The following is a 16329-nucleotide window of genomic DNA, read 5'->3' on the forward strand; positions in this document are numbered from 1 at the left end:
TATTTTCAGACAGTAAAATAATGTTCTGATGTAGACCATAGCGGTTATAACCCAGAAAATGTCGGATAGGGTTTTTCGCGAATTGACAGATTTTCAATTTAATCACGTTGCAATCTAATGGAAAAATGCCCAATCTATTGATGGTACATTCGAGTAAAACACATATCCACACACAAGGTGGTACGGTACACAACCATGAATTTATATAACTGATTGAACGTATAACATATCTGCAGATAGATAGATAGATAGGTATTATACAGATAGATATATATGTTGAGATTTTAATCGTACAAAGAGATCACGATGATGTTTTTAAACTTTTTCGTGCTTCTAGGAAATTAATTTATCGGGAAACATTTTTCTATCATATCAATTTCAATGAAGAACTACTGCTGTACGGTTACTGAATATCAGACGTATTATAGCTTTTTTATATATAATACACACAGACGGACACAGACACAGACACAGACACGGGTAGTGGTGTACGATCAGGCGTCGATGAAAATGGACACTCACCAACGTACACCCAGGAATATTGCTTTTTTCCTGATTTTCATTATAACCACCAATCGCATTGATTCTTTTTTAATTGCAATCAATTCTCACTCATCGCCCTCCTTTTTTTATTCACCGCTGACGTTATTTTCTTGTCCCTCATATATATTATTGGATTCATTCCTGATTAATTCAATTGTTGCATTATTATTTTATCGAAACAAACCAACCAGCTGAATTATTATTTTAATTATTGGACGAACTCAACAAAAATATTCAATTCTATAAAAAAAATTTTAACAAAAATTCAGTCCCTTAAATATACTCTGGTAGAAATTTTCTACTAACGAGAAAGCGTAGCCACCTATCGGTGAAACCAAGAACTAATTTCTGTAAAAAGTGCCAATTTCTTATTTTTTAGGCTATAATACACAAGAATGCATAGAGTTGATCTAAAAATTCATGAATTAAAACTAAAAATTTATTTTTGATCAAGAATATTATTTTTTAAATCGATAAAATTTTTTTTTTTGAGAAATTTAGAATTTTTTTTAAACACAATCTCCAATCATCATAAAACATTAGTCCCTAGCCGATCCAGTAATTCGATATCGCCCCCCTTTAATAACAACAACAACAACAACAACAACAACAACAACAACAAAACAAACATAATTATTATGCACGATAAAGTAACCGGATTCCAATGGCCGAATGTGCCAGGCGAAGTCAACCCGCCTTTTATTTCCTTACTTATTTACTACATCCCACTAACAAGGCGACGAATAATAATAAAAATGATATAATTGTGAAATACGATCTTGGTGTAATTGTAACCGAGAAAATAATTCTTCCGAGTGGTATAATGAGATCGCGCATGCCGTATTTTGTTTATCCTTATTCCTCGATACCTTCAATCACATCTCAGTTGGATTTACAATTATAGCTCAACGTCGTGCCTCACCCCACAAAGCAGGAATTTACCTCCAGGCTAAGCTACACGCAGCGGCGATTAGTCAGACTCGTTACACACCGGGCGATCTTCAGCCGCGTCAAGTATGAATGACAGCCCCTTCAGGTGATTACCACTCGAACATTTGCTTTTTTTTCAACCCAGGTGATAAATTTTGCAAAAAATCTTCCAACGCATCAAAAATTGCAGCACTAATTAACATATTGAGCGATTGATTGCTCATTCTGCTCCAGCGTTTGCTCGCCAACAAGCACAGAAGCTGATGTTTAACCTCCGTGTTGTGTTCGGTTGCCCGTCCCAAAGGTGGGCGTTTAAGCTGAGTGCAAACAACTACTATTCACTCGTCTTATCGTCGCATGTGTGCTGCATACTACACATCCCGTTACGAGATTCACGGAGCTTAATCTATCTGTTTACACAAACTGTTTGATTCATTGATGTTATCTCGGTTTTAAAATATCTTTTTGTATTCCGTAATTATTAAAAATTATAAAAGATTCCAAGGTCATAAAACTTCTTAATAGGAAGGTGATCAAACTGTCCATAAGATATCAGTGTCAATTGTTGGATCGGTTTTCCAGTGACAAGAGAACGACCGATGGACTGCGGAAATGATTATCATTTAATAATCTTGAAAGATTTAAAAAATCAAGACGATCTCAAAGGAGTAAGAAATAAAATTAGTTAAAAATTAGCGGAGTCATTGACCCGAGAGACACACTCCAATTGATTAGACGCGATTAATTTGGATTGAGCTACTTCGTATATTCTAATTGATTGTCATTGACATACAAAGACTTTATTAATGAATGGCACATTAACCAGGTCAACGTACTTAGCTATTGACAGTGTTATTGGTGTAATTGCGCACAGAAAAAAAAGTTCTTTGAGTCAAGAATTTTGTTCTCCAGTAAAGTAATTTTTTTTTCTGTGTGAGAGTTAAGAAATAAAGACTCACCTCGCTTTTGAGATTCAGCGGAACGTCGCAGGGCGGCTCAATGTCCGCGGCCTCGGTCTTCACGTGGGACAGCATGTTGTAGTTATGTCTCATGGGTGCTGCAGTCGCCAACATGTTGGAGTAAGGGCGGTGGTGAGTCTGCTGGGGTTGGGGCGGCTGCAATCTGCGGTACGGCGATGGCGACAAGTGGGTGGTTATCGTACGCAAATCCGCGGGAGGTGATGCCGGAGCAGCGGTACTGCTTTGTTCTTCTTCAGCAGAGCCCTCTGCCATGTCAGCCGAGCATCCCGATGACTCGAGGTCTGCAAAAAAAAAAAAATTTTTTTTATAAAAATAATTAGCCCGATAATGATAATTATTAACCGAATGCTTGGGCGTCTATTTAATGACCCTACGGGCTCTTAATGTCCCGGAGGGTCTTATTTAGGCAGACAAAACAATCGTAATGGCCGGAGACTAAATAAAACTGAGAGATACTTTGAGTCATAAAACGATTGTAATTAAATCGCTAATGTCTTTGGGGAGGCTATAAAAATCGGCGAGCAGCTGTTAAAGGACCAGAAGCACCCTCTTAATCTTATTTTGTCAACTTCAAAGCTAAAACAAGTTCGCTTGAGGATTCTGTCTAAAACTTTATTGTATTTTTATGTGTCTTGAGATTCACGATTTTTTGCACTGGCACGTGTTTTTTAACGATTAAGAAAAAAATAACTTTGATGTTAGAGAAAAATTAAGAGGATAAAAAATTTTTATGTTTCCTAAAAATATGACCTCATTTGGCCATATATGGCATAATCTAAATATTTACAGTATATATGGCTAATTTTCATACAAGGTCATATAAAAAAAATTTTTTTACGGTCCAAAAAATTTTTTAATGGACCTAGCTGACAGTTTCTATAAATTTTGCGATCCGTTGATATGTCTAAATCTCAGTAGTACTACTCTCTAAGCGTATATTTAGCGACTCAGCAAGAGCGAGGTTGTATTCAAGGGCAAGTAGTAATTCATTGGCGTTAAATGATGTTTATTTGGGTTTTTACGAGTCCTCAACCGGGACTGGGATGATGTTGAGACGGGAAACGGGTGGATGGACACCGGGGAAGAGCATCTGGAGCTATTTTGGAGTTTTAAAGCCTCCGAACTCTGGCGGTTCGCCAGGATTTTAGTAACTTTTAAATGAAATATAATAAAAAGAGGTAATAATCATAATGCAAGCGTAAATTTATTAATAATGCTCGCACATGGAATCTAGAGACAGAGCATACCATCAGGCAGATGGATCATTGCGCGTGTGTTGGGAATTAAAGGTCACGAGTGCAACTGGTCGAGCCGAGTGTTTGGCCTGTTGTTGCTCGTGCTGGCGCTTGCCGGCTCACTGTATACATACACAGTTACACACCCAGACATTTAAATAGTACTAATACTTAACTACAACTATGGCTACGTATATAGTGCGGGATACCCTCGATGAAACACACACGAGGCAGGAAATCTTCCGCGTCATTGACCGCTCCGAGGTAAACGAATTGCGGTGACTGTGTTTGAGAACGTAAATAAATGGCTCATCGACTCGATAATCGAATCTTTTTTAATTTTTTATATTTTTTCTCGGTGTATTATTTTTTAAATAAATTTCGTTATTCTTTTGATAATGCTGTCTATTGATAATGCTGTCAATTAATCGCTTCATCAAGTAGAAACACAACGTCATTTTTTGGTTATAATAAAAATTTTACTCGCTTTGATTCTCCCTTGTTTAGTCGAAGCACAAAGAGTCTGGCTCATCTGCTAAACGGCTCTCTTTATTATTTATTTAAAACTCGTTTAGTTGATTCACCTCGAATTAGATACTTTTTATCGGTTAATTTTTATTGTAATTTTTTTTTATTTGGTAATTAATTCGATCACCCCTGCGGACAAAATATATAAAATGTTAAAGATAAAATATATAAAAATTTTTTAGTTTATTTCCGATCCGCGGTTTTCTGCGGATTGTTATTTTTCATACAAATTTAAAATTAATTAAAAAAAAAAATTAAATTTTTATATAATGAATTAAATATAATATTTTTTTTTTTTTTTGAAAAAAATATTTTTAAGTCGATATTAAAAAAAAAAAATTTTTTTTTTAATTAATTAAAAAAAATTTTGAATAATAATAACAATAAATTATACATTCTTATAGATTATAGAATTTCCTTTAAAATGAGTACTCACACGCCTAGTTTTATTTAAAAATATCAATCCGCGAAAATCCGCGAATTAGAAAAAAAAATTGAAATCAATGATTTTTTTTTTTTTACTTTTAATAAAATTATTTATAGCTGATCATACATAAATTTTTATTAAAATATGAATAATAATAACAATAACTAACAACAAAGACAAAAGTTTTCCAGATGACTTGCTCCATCTGTTAATGATTTATTTGTCTTAAAACCCTGAAAATAATTTCCAAACTCTCATCAGTGATTACCGGTGGCCGTACACAATATAATAAAAGTACTTGAATAATACCAGGAGTGGACAAAGTCGCAATGGGCGGTTGCCAACTGCTTCTGCTGAGTGACTTTCATTGGTCGTCTCAGCTTCACCGCTGGTAGGGATAAAACTTAACAATATATATAACCTAAGAACATATTCATATTTAAATAGCATCCCAATAATCGCAATTAATATCATTGAAGTAAATAATAAGGCCCGGGACTAGACCTTGAAGCAGCTCGAGCGTAAAAAATAATTCAGTGGATTGTCGGGAGAGTGCTCCCATAAATAACGATAGAGCAGCGCCTAGAGCCAGATTCAAGGGCTGGATTAAAAAGGCCTACTATGACTTTGTATCTACTATGTATTTATTAACTCACTATATAACATACCAGATGGATAAGAGGAGCTGAGGATTCAGTGTGTTCAGTATTCTGTCGGAGCCATATCGAGTGCTTGCATTTACAAGCTGGTCAACATATAATTATCCCCAATGACCATAAATTACTGGATTTTTATGCGCAACATTCTTAATTACCCTTTGAATTAACATCAATCAAGCCCCTTAATTATATAGTACTGCAGACGACTCCGGCTATTGCTGACGATGATGCGGTCGATGTTGCTCTACACGAGATTAAATTTTATATTTTACTAGGAGTACCCTTGTTAATTTTTTTTTATTTTTTATACACAAGAATTATTGGAAAAAAATTTTAATTGTAACAAAAATTTCTTTGTTGTATTTTTGATTTTAAATTTATTTAAAAAAAAAAAAAAAAAATTAATTATCTTTCTATAAAAAAGTGAAATTAAAATTTTTTTTCAATAGTATTAGCTCTCTCCCACATAAATAATTAAATTCCGTAGAACAAAAGTATCATGACCTTTGAACGTACTAATTATCTTGTAATTGCAGCTTGAAGCTTCAAGTATGAAAATAAACTCTAGAAAATTTTTTAATCAATTGATTTTTTTCTGATGTGATCTGATCTGGTTGTATATGGCAAAATCTGGTCATATATGGCAGAATATGGCCATATATAACTTAATCTGAATAATTTTTCTTCATTTAAAATAAAATAAAATATCTATAAAATAAAAATTCGATCGCTCAACATTGACGTAATTACTATCGCGGTAAAATAAAAATAAATAAATCAATACAAGTAAAATATAAAAAAGTGACCTTTCAACTATCAATGCCGGAATTTTAAATAAAAATAAATATAATTTTTTTTTGATAAAAAAAAAAATTACAACTTTAATTAGGTGATATTTGCACATTGTTATTTACCCGTTAGATTTATTCGATTGTCATTTTTCACTCCTATAATTTAGCTTACACCTTTGACATGGGTCTATCTAACTACGGATGGACCGTATAATTTTATGTTCACATATGTCTATGTATAAGTATATATATAAATGGTTAAGATACACTTTTAATAGTCGCTATCAGATGAGATCTGACGCATCGCGTTGTTAAATCTTGACCGCTTTTGATACAATAATGAAATACATACTCATATACTCTCATACATACATGCACACGCCCCGCAATCATTATTGCATTTAAATCGGCTTTACTAATTGATCCAGTTTCCAAATAACTGCTATTATATATCTCACGGGATTGCTCGATTGTACAATTGCTTGAGGCTGAAATCTACTCTATCTCTCCTATACGTGTATATTTATGCTATACCCGACAGTTGAAGGTTTAAATTGTTAAGTATAGTAATTAATATCACTAAATTAATAAGTTTCTCAAGTAAGATACTATTTTTTTGATCGTTTATTTTTATAACACATCAATTTTAAATTATTTTTTAAGTTATCATTTATTTTTCAATAATAGTCCAGCATTACAATAGTTGTATTAGAAATTTTCACCTAGATTAATTATTATTTAATTTAGAAATCGAAAAATTACGATCAAGCCATATGTAAAATTACCACACACGCTTCTAGCACAGCATGAGATATTAAACCGGCAGTTGGGAGCGTACCTAAATGCGTCCTATATATAAGCCCGAGCATCTGAAATACAGTAGGGGAGTTTTTAGTATTATAATGGCTTGCGTGCATGCTTAAAAGTTCTATTTGTTCTATTTGTGGTAATTCAAAGTTTAATGCACCCATACACTCGCGATACATGTACAATCTTTAATGTCTAATGAATAATGTGACTCGTCCAGTTGCAATTACAATTTTTAGCCCAACCTCATTTATATAAATATAAACATACATCCCCTGGTAAGGTCTCGGCTCATAAAAGATGAAATGTTCTTCCTGAATTTTACAGCTCTAGCCCGCAAGCGCACACATCAACAATTACTTTTCTTAGATACAGATCCGTCAATACTCCAAGTTACTTTTTAATTGCTCGCCTAATTTATTGGCTCTATTAATATGGTACATTGGGCGTTGGCACGCACATCTTTATTTCTCCGCTAACATATTATGTGCTATACATTGATCTAATGTTAGTGAAGATGTGTGAGTCGTTGAGTATCGTAGCGAGCATATAACACTTACTGACATTACATCTGTGTGTTTAATCCTTGTATTTCGTGACTCGGAACAAAAGCCCTGTGGATTTCTGACATAATGGTATCGCACGAAACGAGCATTATCTCTACTTATGCTCCATCCATGAATCCAACAACCCAACTTATGTATTATGCTGTGTATCAAAGCTCAATGTTAAAGAATTTTGTGGCTTTGAAATTAAAAATTTATTTTTTTGAGGATATTTTAATTATAATTATTAAAATATATTCTTTAAAAAAATTAATAGAAATAAAAAAAAATTTTGAAAGAATAATTTAATAAATTAATAATAAAATCCAAAAGTCAGTTTTTAATTTGAAGTAGAATCAATGAAGCACAATGATGATCGGAGAATCAATCGGACCTAAGCCAGTGAAAGGACACGTGACCGGGCATAGAGGGGTGAATTTAAAGTTGAGACGTCATTAAGGACTTTATCCAAGACAAGAGAGAGTGTGTCGCGTCTAAGCGTGCTTTTAAACGCAAATTACCTCTATTAGAGACATGATGAGTACAAAAAACACTCGAGTCATATAATATTGCTGGAGGTCTTGTAAATGTGAGTCCTGTAAGTGTAATCAGTGTAACCCCTTCTATTCTATTCTAAGAGCACCGTAAGGACTGCAGTAGACGCAAGCTGCCGGGGCGTTACGCACGTGCGTACTTTTTTATAAATTATTCGAATTAATGACAGCGCACGCTTTCGTGTCACGTCCTTCAATTGTGAATCATGTTTTAATTTATCGCGATCAAGGTTTTGTCATTATACAAATTATTGTAATAAGTATTGTACGTTATAATAAGGCGAGTGTGAGAATAAGGGATTGTTCAGAGTACAAGTTAAAATTTTATTTTTTTTTTTTTGGAATATATTTTAATAGTTGTAATTAAAATGTCCTTTAAAAAATTTCAACAGTAAGGGTTAAAATATCGATTTTTTTAACCAACAAAATTTTAATATATATCACCTTAATTAATTTCGCTTAAATTTGAATAAATTAAACTCAAGTCTTAAAAAGATTAAAATAAAAAATACACGTAAACAACTGAAAGATTGAAGATTGAAGATTGCAATAATCGATAGATCGTAAGATTACTCTTTACCTAGATTAAGTGATTACCTAACGAAATAACGTACATAATAGGCTTATTAATTGAAATAAACAAAAATTTCTCAAGATATTTAATTATCAGCGATCATTATCTTTAGCATTATAAAATAAAACGTGCTGTTGTGTTTTACTATTGTATATATCTTGTATTTTAACCGGCAACGACCGATAAGACTCTAGAGCAATGTCCAAATTTTATAATTATAATTGTAATTACTTGATAGGTCATTACCATCATTAATTTATTCTTATCTTAATTTTAATTAAAGTAATAGTGGAGGAAATATTTTTTTGACAAATTTCGAAAATTTATTCAAATTGAACCCAGGTCAAGATATTTTTTAAAAAATGATTTTGGTAATCGGATGAATCTGTAACCGACTTACTCCCTTGGCTGCCCCCGATCCTCTAGCTTGTCGGCGAGCGTCAAAAGCCACCCCAACAGCAACCCTCACGATCTGCCAACGATAACATTTTCGCTCGAGAACTCGCCCACTTAAACCAGCGATAGACAACACTACCTTTCAAGTTAACAATTTATAAAAAAAAAAAAATGATAAATTATATTTTCATGTAGATCAAAAAATTCTTTTTAAAATGAGTACTCACACCCCTCTCCAAAGGACAGCTCAAAAAAAATTTTTTAAGTTCCAAAAATCGTCAAAAATCAAATTTTTTTTTTAATTTTTTTCTCGTTACGGTATAATTAAAAAAAAAAAAAAAAACGAAAAATTTTTTTGTGATAATTAAAAAAAAAATTATTTAAACATTAAAATTTAATTATTATTATTTTTTTTTAATGTTAATACTCAAAGATAAATGATAAAAAATAAAAATAAAGTAAAAGTATTCTATAAAAAAAAAAAATCAAAGTAAAAAAATGATAGTAAAAATTGAAGTACAACTCGAGTAACTCCCGCGCAAAATTCACCCTCGTAAGCTTTGACACAACGTCGTTTCCTTTTGTGACCACTTTTCGAGTGCCTACCCCAACAATATCGCGAGTCGAGTGCCCCAGCCTTTGGGATTTTATGCCGTCGGCGATCCTCAACCCCACATACCCTACACTTACATATACCTTCACACACACACACACGATCACGTACAACCCTCGAGTTTCTTCCAATAACTCGTTCTTCAAATTTACCGTGAATTTGTTATCTTTTCGTGATTCACGTGCAGCCGGAAAAAGTAGGTGAGGTCAGTGTAAAAATATCCGATTGATTTTACAAATTAATTATTACGGTGTAGTAACATTTGTATTTAAAATTCTTTGATTTGTACTCTCGTGAGAATTTATACAATATTTAAGACGTTAATTCCGATTAATCGATAGTTTACCAGAAAACTTTTGACACAAATTAAGAAACTGGTGACTCGTGACCGAGAGCCATATTTACCGGAGTTCCAATTCTTCAATTACCATTTTATTCCCAGGTCACACTACTACCGCTTTACGGTTGTTACAATTAAACAGCTCGACTTATACTCATTATACACTTATCCGGCGGTGCATTATTATCGGCTAATTACTGAGAGGCTGCTAAACGGAGCTAAATTATCGGTGTAACTACTATTTGTTCCGGAGATATTTCGTACCAATGAATAAAATTATTTTTTATTAAATAATTACTTTTGTTAAATTTCACTGTACTTTCTTAACTATTGACGTTTTTAAATATATAAGCTCATCTTGATATTACACTCATCGAGACCTTTCATTTGAGTACCCACATCAATTTTTCATATATTTTATATATTTATATATATGTATATATGAAGAATATATCAAAAATGCATGTGGGTACTCAAATAAAAGCTCTTGATGAGTGTAACATCAAGATAAGCTTATATCTTTGAAAACGTCAATATTTAAGAAAGTACAGTGCAATTGAACAAAAGTCAATTTCTATAAAAAATTTTGTTAAATAAAATTGACTAAAATTTTCAACACATTACAGAATCATTAAACAATTAATTATACTCGCGACTTAACAGATTAATATTTTAAAGTGATAATTTCCGCTTAACACCAAAAAGCTTTTAAGTAAAAATAAATAAAGATTCACACATTAAAAACTGAATAATGAATCATGAATGATGAATTAATATAAATAAACATAATCTCTGATTCAAGCATTCTTCATTCTGATATTCTCAAAATAAGATAAGTGTTAATTAAACATTAACAATAATCGAGATTGAGACGAATTTAATATTCTAGACGGTAATATTAAACATGAACTTAGATATGGATATAAATTTAAATATTTGATATTAGTCGCGATATTAATTTTACTTTGACATATAAGTACTATATTATTTATGGACTTGAGTTATTTCCTAGCTGAAAATGACCTATCAATTATCAATATTAGCTCCGTAATAACCCGATGGTGACAATAACGCGAACAATAATAATGTTTGATTAATCCAATAGTTAACTGATTCCATTCGAAAAGTGACTGATGTAACTGGGGCGTTTCAATGACGTAGCTCTTTGTTTCTTTGCATATACATTTATTCTGTATATATAATTCTACCAATGTATAAATATATTAATATATATCAGCCAGATGTTGGTTTATTTAAAAGCCATCGACTTTTTTTACCTTAAAAAAATCAATAGAAAATACTGACCAGAAAAATTCTAAATTAAAAAAAATTATTAAATATTAAAAATGCAAGTAGGTACTCAAATGAAAGCTCTTGATAAGGCTAACATCGGAATGAGCTTATATATAATATATTTTCAAAAATATATCAAAATGCATTAATATTAAAAACAATAATTAATATTTAATATTTAAATCATTTTTCTTAAAAATAATCAAAAAATCATTTGAATGATTCAATAAAAATTATGTTTATTTTTTGCGCTACCTGGCGGCGATTTTTGGCGTTACCAATTTTAGAAATTTTTTTAATTACTTTTAAAATGTCTTTTTATTTTTTTTTTAATTATTTTTGACTGAAAATAAAATTGAAAAAAATTGTTTTTTTAAAATTTTTTTTATAGAGTCTTGGAAAATAATTGAATTGAAATTACATTCAGTGAGAGCGAGTGAATTTAGCACTTAGTGTTTATTAAAATGCATAATGCAATATAAGAAAATCTTTTTCCGGTTTGTTTATTTGCGAGTTATTCTGCGGTCTGAGATAACGATGTATATAATAAGACCGCTTTATAATACACTTTTAATTATTCTATTTGCCTGAGCTCGGTTAATGTTTACCGAGACTGTCTCGGCTGGCGTTGAAACGTATAATTTCAGCTGAAAAACACTCTGTATCTCTAAGTTTGTCTGTGTGTTTGCGTGTGGAGGCGGTTTTGCCGAGAGACTCCAAGAATTCCTAGCCGAGTGGTTTTGTATCACTACGGTCACGTGCGCGATGTAATTATTCTGATAATTAGGATATTAGAGGCGCTGTCATTTCTCTACAAACATATTCGCGGGTTGATTGAATTCATCATTTTTAAGAAATTTATTTGATTTTTTTTCTTTTAATTTTATTGTTAAAATTTTTATTAAAAAAAGTCAAAGATTGATTTATTTTTTTAGTTTTTAAAATTATCAAAACTTTATTTAAATATTTTGAAAAATTTCTTAATACAAATTTTTGTGGAAATTATTTAATTTTTTTTTATTAAAAATTTTTTTCACGGTTTAAAATTTATTCAAACATTTAATAATTTATTTTGGGTTTAAACTTTTCTTTAAAATTAAGAAAAACAAATTTTGTCGAGTGAAAAAAAAAAATTTTGAATTTTAACTAAAATTTAAAATCCTAAAATTTTTTAAAACTACAAAATTTCCACAAAAAATAAAAAGAAAACCCGGAAAATTACCTGTTTGAATGCCTAGCAATTTCTTGGTGTCCTCGATGTGTGGCTCTCTTGTTTCGCCGTCGTTCGGCCCCCCAGCATCAGATTCTCTATCTAAATTACCACCACTATCTATATTATTACCACTATCCGTAATAGTACTATTATTATTATTAACCCTATCAATATTATTATTATTACTGCCCTCAACAATACTACTATGATTATTACTATTGTACGTTCCAAACATAAACAAATTTCTGCACGTTTCACTAGTCACGTCATCGCTCCAATAGGAGAACCCCCGGTCCGGTTTAACGGGCTCCGTTTTTAAAAATTTTTTCCAACAAACCTCCACCTTGGTTCAGCTCATCAGAGCTAGCGCTAAAATCCTCAAAAATCGCACAATTCACCGTCTTTTTATTCAAAAATTTTCTAAAATGTCACTTTCACACAAATTCAATTAAAAAATAAATCAGCGCACTTAATTATTATTTCAACTGTTCAAAAAATTAATCAATCCTTATCAGTAATTATTGATAAATTTTAAACATAAATAAAAATTAACACAACACAAAATTCTTCACGTAAAGTCTTAACAATTCTTAATTAATTAATTAAATTATTTAATTATCAACAATCACTTTTTTCTATTAATTATTTTGCCGGAAAATTTGTTTTTATTTTGTTAAAGATAAAACGTGAGTGAGCCGGCAACGTGCGCGGTAAAATATTTAAAAAATACCGCGCAAACTCTTATCGGTCAGTTAGAACCTCGCGTATCGCAGTCTGGCTGCGTTGTGTCGTCGCCGGCTCGGCTTAAACACGGTTAGCGGGTAGGCGGCCAGGAAAATCGCGACTCAAGCTGCGCACTCTTGATTATAAATTGGTGGGGGATCAAAAGGCGTGTCGAAGGCGGGACGATGCGCGGAGGTGGTCCTGTTTGTTCGCGAAATCTACTCGCGAATTCTTGTTATCATTATTGAGAGATGTTATCACTTTTGAGGATGTTTCGGAGAAATTATTGAGATTTTTTAGGCCAAAAATCCCGTAAGAAAGTCGGGAAGAAAAATTATTTAAAAAATTACACCAGAAGGGAGAGGGCGAGAAAACTGTGAAAAGTTTAGAGACAAAGAACAGAACTTTTTAGTTCCCGCGCGATTTTAATTTAACGCCCAAATGTTTGGGGAACAAGATGAGCTCCCTGGTGGAGAAATAGTGGGGGAGGAATAGAAAATAATAAAAAAAAAGTAACAAATGAAATTGGAAAAAAATACGAATGGCCGGATGTTTAGCCAACGCCCGAAATGTCAATAAAATTTTTTTCTCTTGTTTATTTTATTAGATTGTTTTATTATTACAATACCCGGAATTTCCTGATATTTAAACGGGTGGGGGGTCTTAGGGGGTTGTTTTTATTTTGCGATTCGGCTTAGGTTGATCGAAATTTTCAGTTTTTACAAGGCTTTAGAGTATTGTGATAAATGTTTTTTTTTTTTTTTTTTTTATTTAGAAATTTTGTTGTTTGTTTTTAAAAATTGAGAAATTTATTTTTAAAAATCTTGAAAAAATATTATTTTCATAAATTTTATTGGATTAGGTAAAAAATTTTTTATTTGAAAATTTATACGAAGAAAATATTTAATTTTGAAGACAATTTCGTCAAAAATATCATTTTTAGATATTTTGTTATTATTAGGTTAATTTTTGAATTTTTGAACTTTTCAATAGTTCAAAATTTTATATTTATACAAAAATAATATTACCTTAGCTCATGTCTATCCTAATAAAATCATATATGACCATTTATAAGGTTTTTATAAAAATTAATATTAAAAAAAATCCGATAGGTGGCGCATGGTCGCTAAATCTTCTCAGTAGTAAGCAATTACCTCCTAGAAAATTTTTATATAATTTTTTTAAGCAAATTTTTAAATACTAAATTTACTAAAATTAAGATTAAATAAATTTTTTTTATTAAACTTCTCAAGTTTCCGAGCTGATAAATTGAGTTAAAAATAATTTGAAGAAATTTTTTCCAAGTATTACATTTAAGTCACCATATAAAGTAAATTTAACCCCTTGAATCCAAAAATAACCTCCCCAAAATAGCTTTGGTGACAATAAAAGCTACAATTCCAATTACTGAGGATCCAAAAATAGTCAATCATGATCAGTGGCCGAAATTAGGAGCTCGTAAATTAATCAGCACCCAGCTATTAAAGTTCATTGAGCACCTTATATCAGAAAGGACATAAAAAGGAGTATGGTGTGGGTGTCGAATAACTAGCTTAGGTCGGTTAGGTGTGCGTGGTGCCACGAAAAGGAATGAATGAATGAATGAACTCTCTCCGTCCTTTTCCGACGGGAATATAAAGATTCTCTTTCTACGTCTAGCGTCTACCCTGTAGAGGATGGTTCACCCCCATGACACGCGAGGGGAGGAAAGAGAGGGCGAACCAGCTGGCTGAAACTTGCAGGAATCAAGAGCAGCCTCTCCACAGAGGGATTATATATATAACACGAGTGCGAGATGTGGGTTAGGTGTCTTGCCCCTTTTCTCCGGTTCCATGTTCGGGTCGTTTTGGTCCCACTCTTTGAAAAGAGTCGCAGCTTCAAAAAGCAACATCGAATCCCCCTCTTCTTTCTCTTGCTCTGCTCTTCCTCCTTCTCTGCGAGCTTTTACTCCTTTTGGGTGCCATACAGCGTGTATAGTGCCGTAGTATCTGGAGCAGCTTCCACCTCTATCCTGGCTCTCGACGGCAACCCTCTGCGTCTGTTCTATGGTTAGATGGTGTAGTCATTCATTCAGCTTCATGCTGTACATCCAGTCTCAACTGCTATTCCCGTGTCTTTATTTCCCCTCACTCTCACTCTTACTCTTCTCTGCTCCGCTTCTCTTGCTGGGACACATATTTGTGGTGAGAAAGACACCACATGTGGAGGTAAGAGATAAGCGATCTTATCTTTCACTCACAAACATTCGACAAACGAGGATGGATGTCCAGGATAGATTTCTGCTGTCCAGTTTGCGATTGTGTTCTTCTTTCGATTGTATTGAAGCTTTTGTTGGATTTTATTGGCTTCTTTTTATGTCAAAAATTTAGAAAATTAATAAATATTACAAATAAGCTTGTTAAAAAAGATAAAATAATGATTTTTTTATTTTATTACTTAATTTGTAAAAATGAATTCTCTGCTAGTGAAAAAATTAAGCGACCATACGCCACCTATCGGAAATTTTTAATACTAATTTTTTAAAAACCCTATAAATTTTTATATATTGTCTTATATAAATTTTTTAAAATAATTTTTTAAATTAATTCTATAAAATCAATTTTTTCAAATTTCTAGACAAAAATACCAGAATTTATCAAATATATCCACTTTTACACCCGGCATTTAATTTACCTTCTCGCTCTTCTTTTTGTTGGCTCTCTAGAATTTTATAAATTTTTTCTTCGCACCTCCGGGCCGATACCGCGGTTAGCCTCACATTTTTTGCCCGTAAAAAACTCCAGCACTTCATTATGCACGTTACACGTGCAAGAGTAGCCGCGGTCCGGTGTGCGGTGAACACGCGGATCGGGTGCCAATAAGAGCACTTACTTTTTTAAAAAGTGCGGCTACTTTGTAGCATTAATTAGCAACAAAGTTCCGAGTTAAGTCTAAGGTTACTGCACGCAACAGAGCCCCGAAACTAAATAAGTACCCTCGTACAACTCAACTAATTACTGATTGCAAGCGTAAATATTATAATTTATAAATTCGGATCGCCATAATTTGAACCCGCGAATATAACAAACCAGAGTCATTTAGTTCCGTGGGTTTATACTTCTGAGAACCGAGATCGTAAAGACGTTTTGACTTTATTCGGTCTGTTATTAGCCCTAAAACACGCGGCTGATCGCCTTCG

General features: G+C 32.4%; 1 protein-coding gene across 3 annotated transcripts in view; it reads right to left on the reverse strand.

The window, feature by feature from the left end:
* The window catches only part of Pdm3 (POU-domain protein pdm3), an 81500-nt gene extending 68296 nt beyond the window's left edge, over positions 1-13204 (reverse strand). For all 3 annotated transcript variants that reach the window (XM_074257775.1, XM_074257774.1, XM_074257773.1), the window contains exons 1-2: positions 12438-13204; positions 2433-2734 (exon numbers count right to left, since the gene is read on the reverse strand). In XM_074257775.1, the coding sequence (XP_074113876.1) occupies positions 2433-2734; positions 12438-12663 (528 nt within the window). In that variant the 5' untranslated portion in view covers positions 12664-13204. The remainder of the gene's footprint in view (positions 1-2432; positions 2735-12437) is intronic.
* Between the last annotated feature and the right edge of the window lie 3125 nt (positions 13205-16329).

Source organism: Cotesia typhae, unplaced genomic scaffold (genome assembly GCF_013202065.1).
Source record: "Cotesia typhae breed Kobodo isofemale line unplaced genomic scaffold, CoteBio_Ctyphae scaffold_45, whole genome shotgun sequence".
Classification (NCBI taxonomy): Eukaryota; Metazoa; Arthropoda; class Insecta; order Hymenoptera; family Braconidae; genus Cotesia; species Cotesia typhae.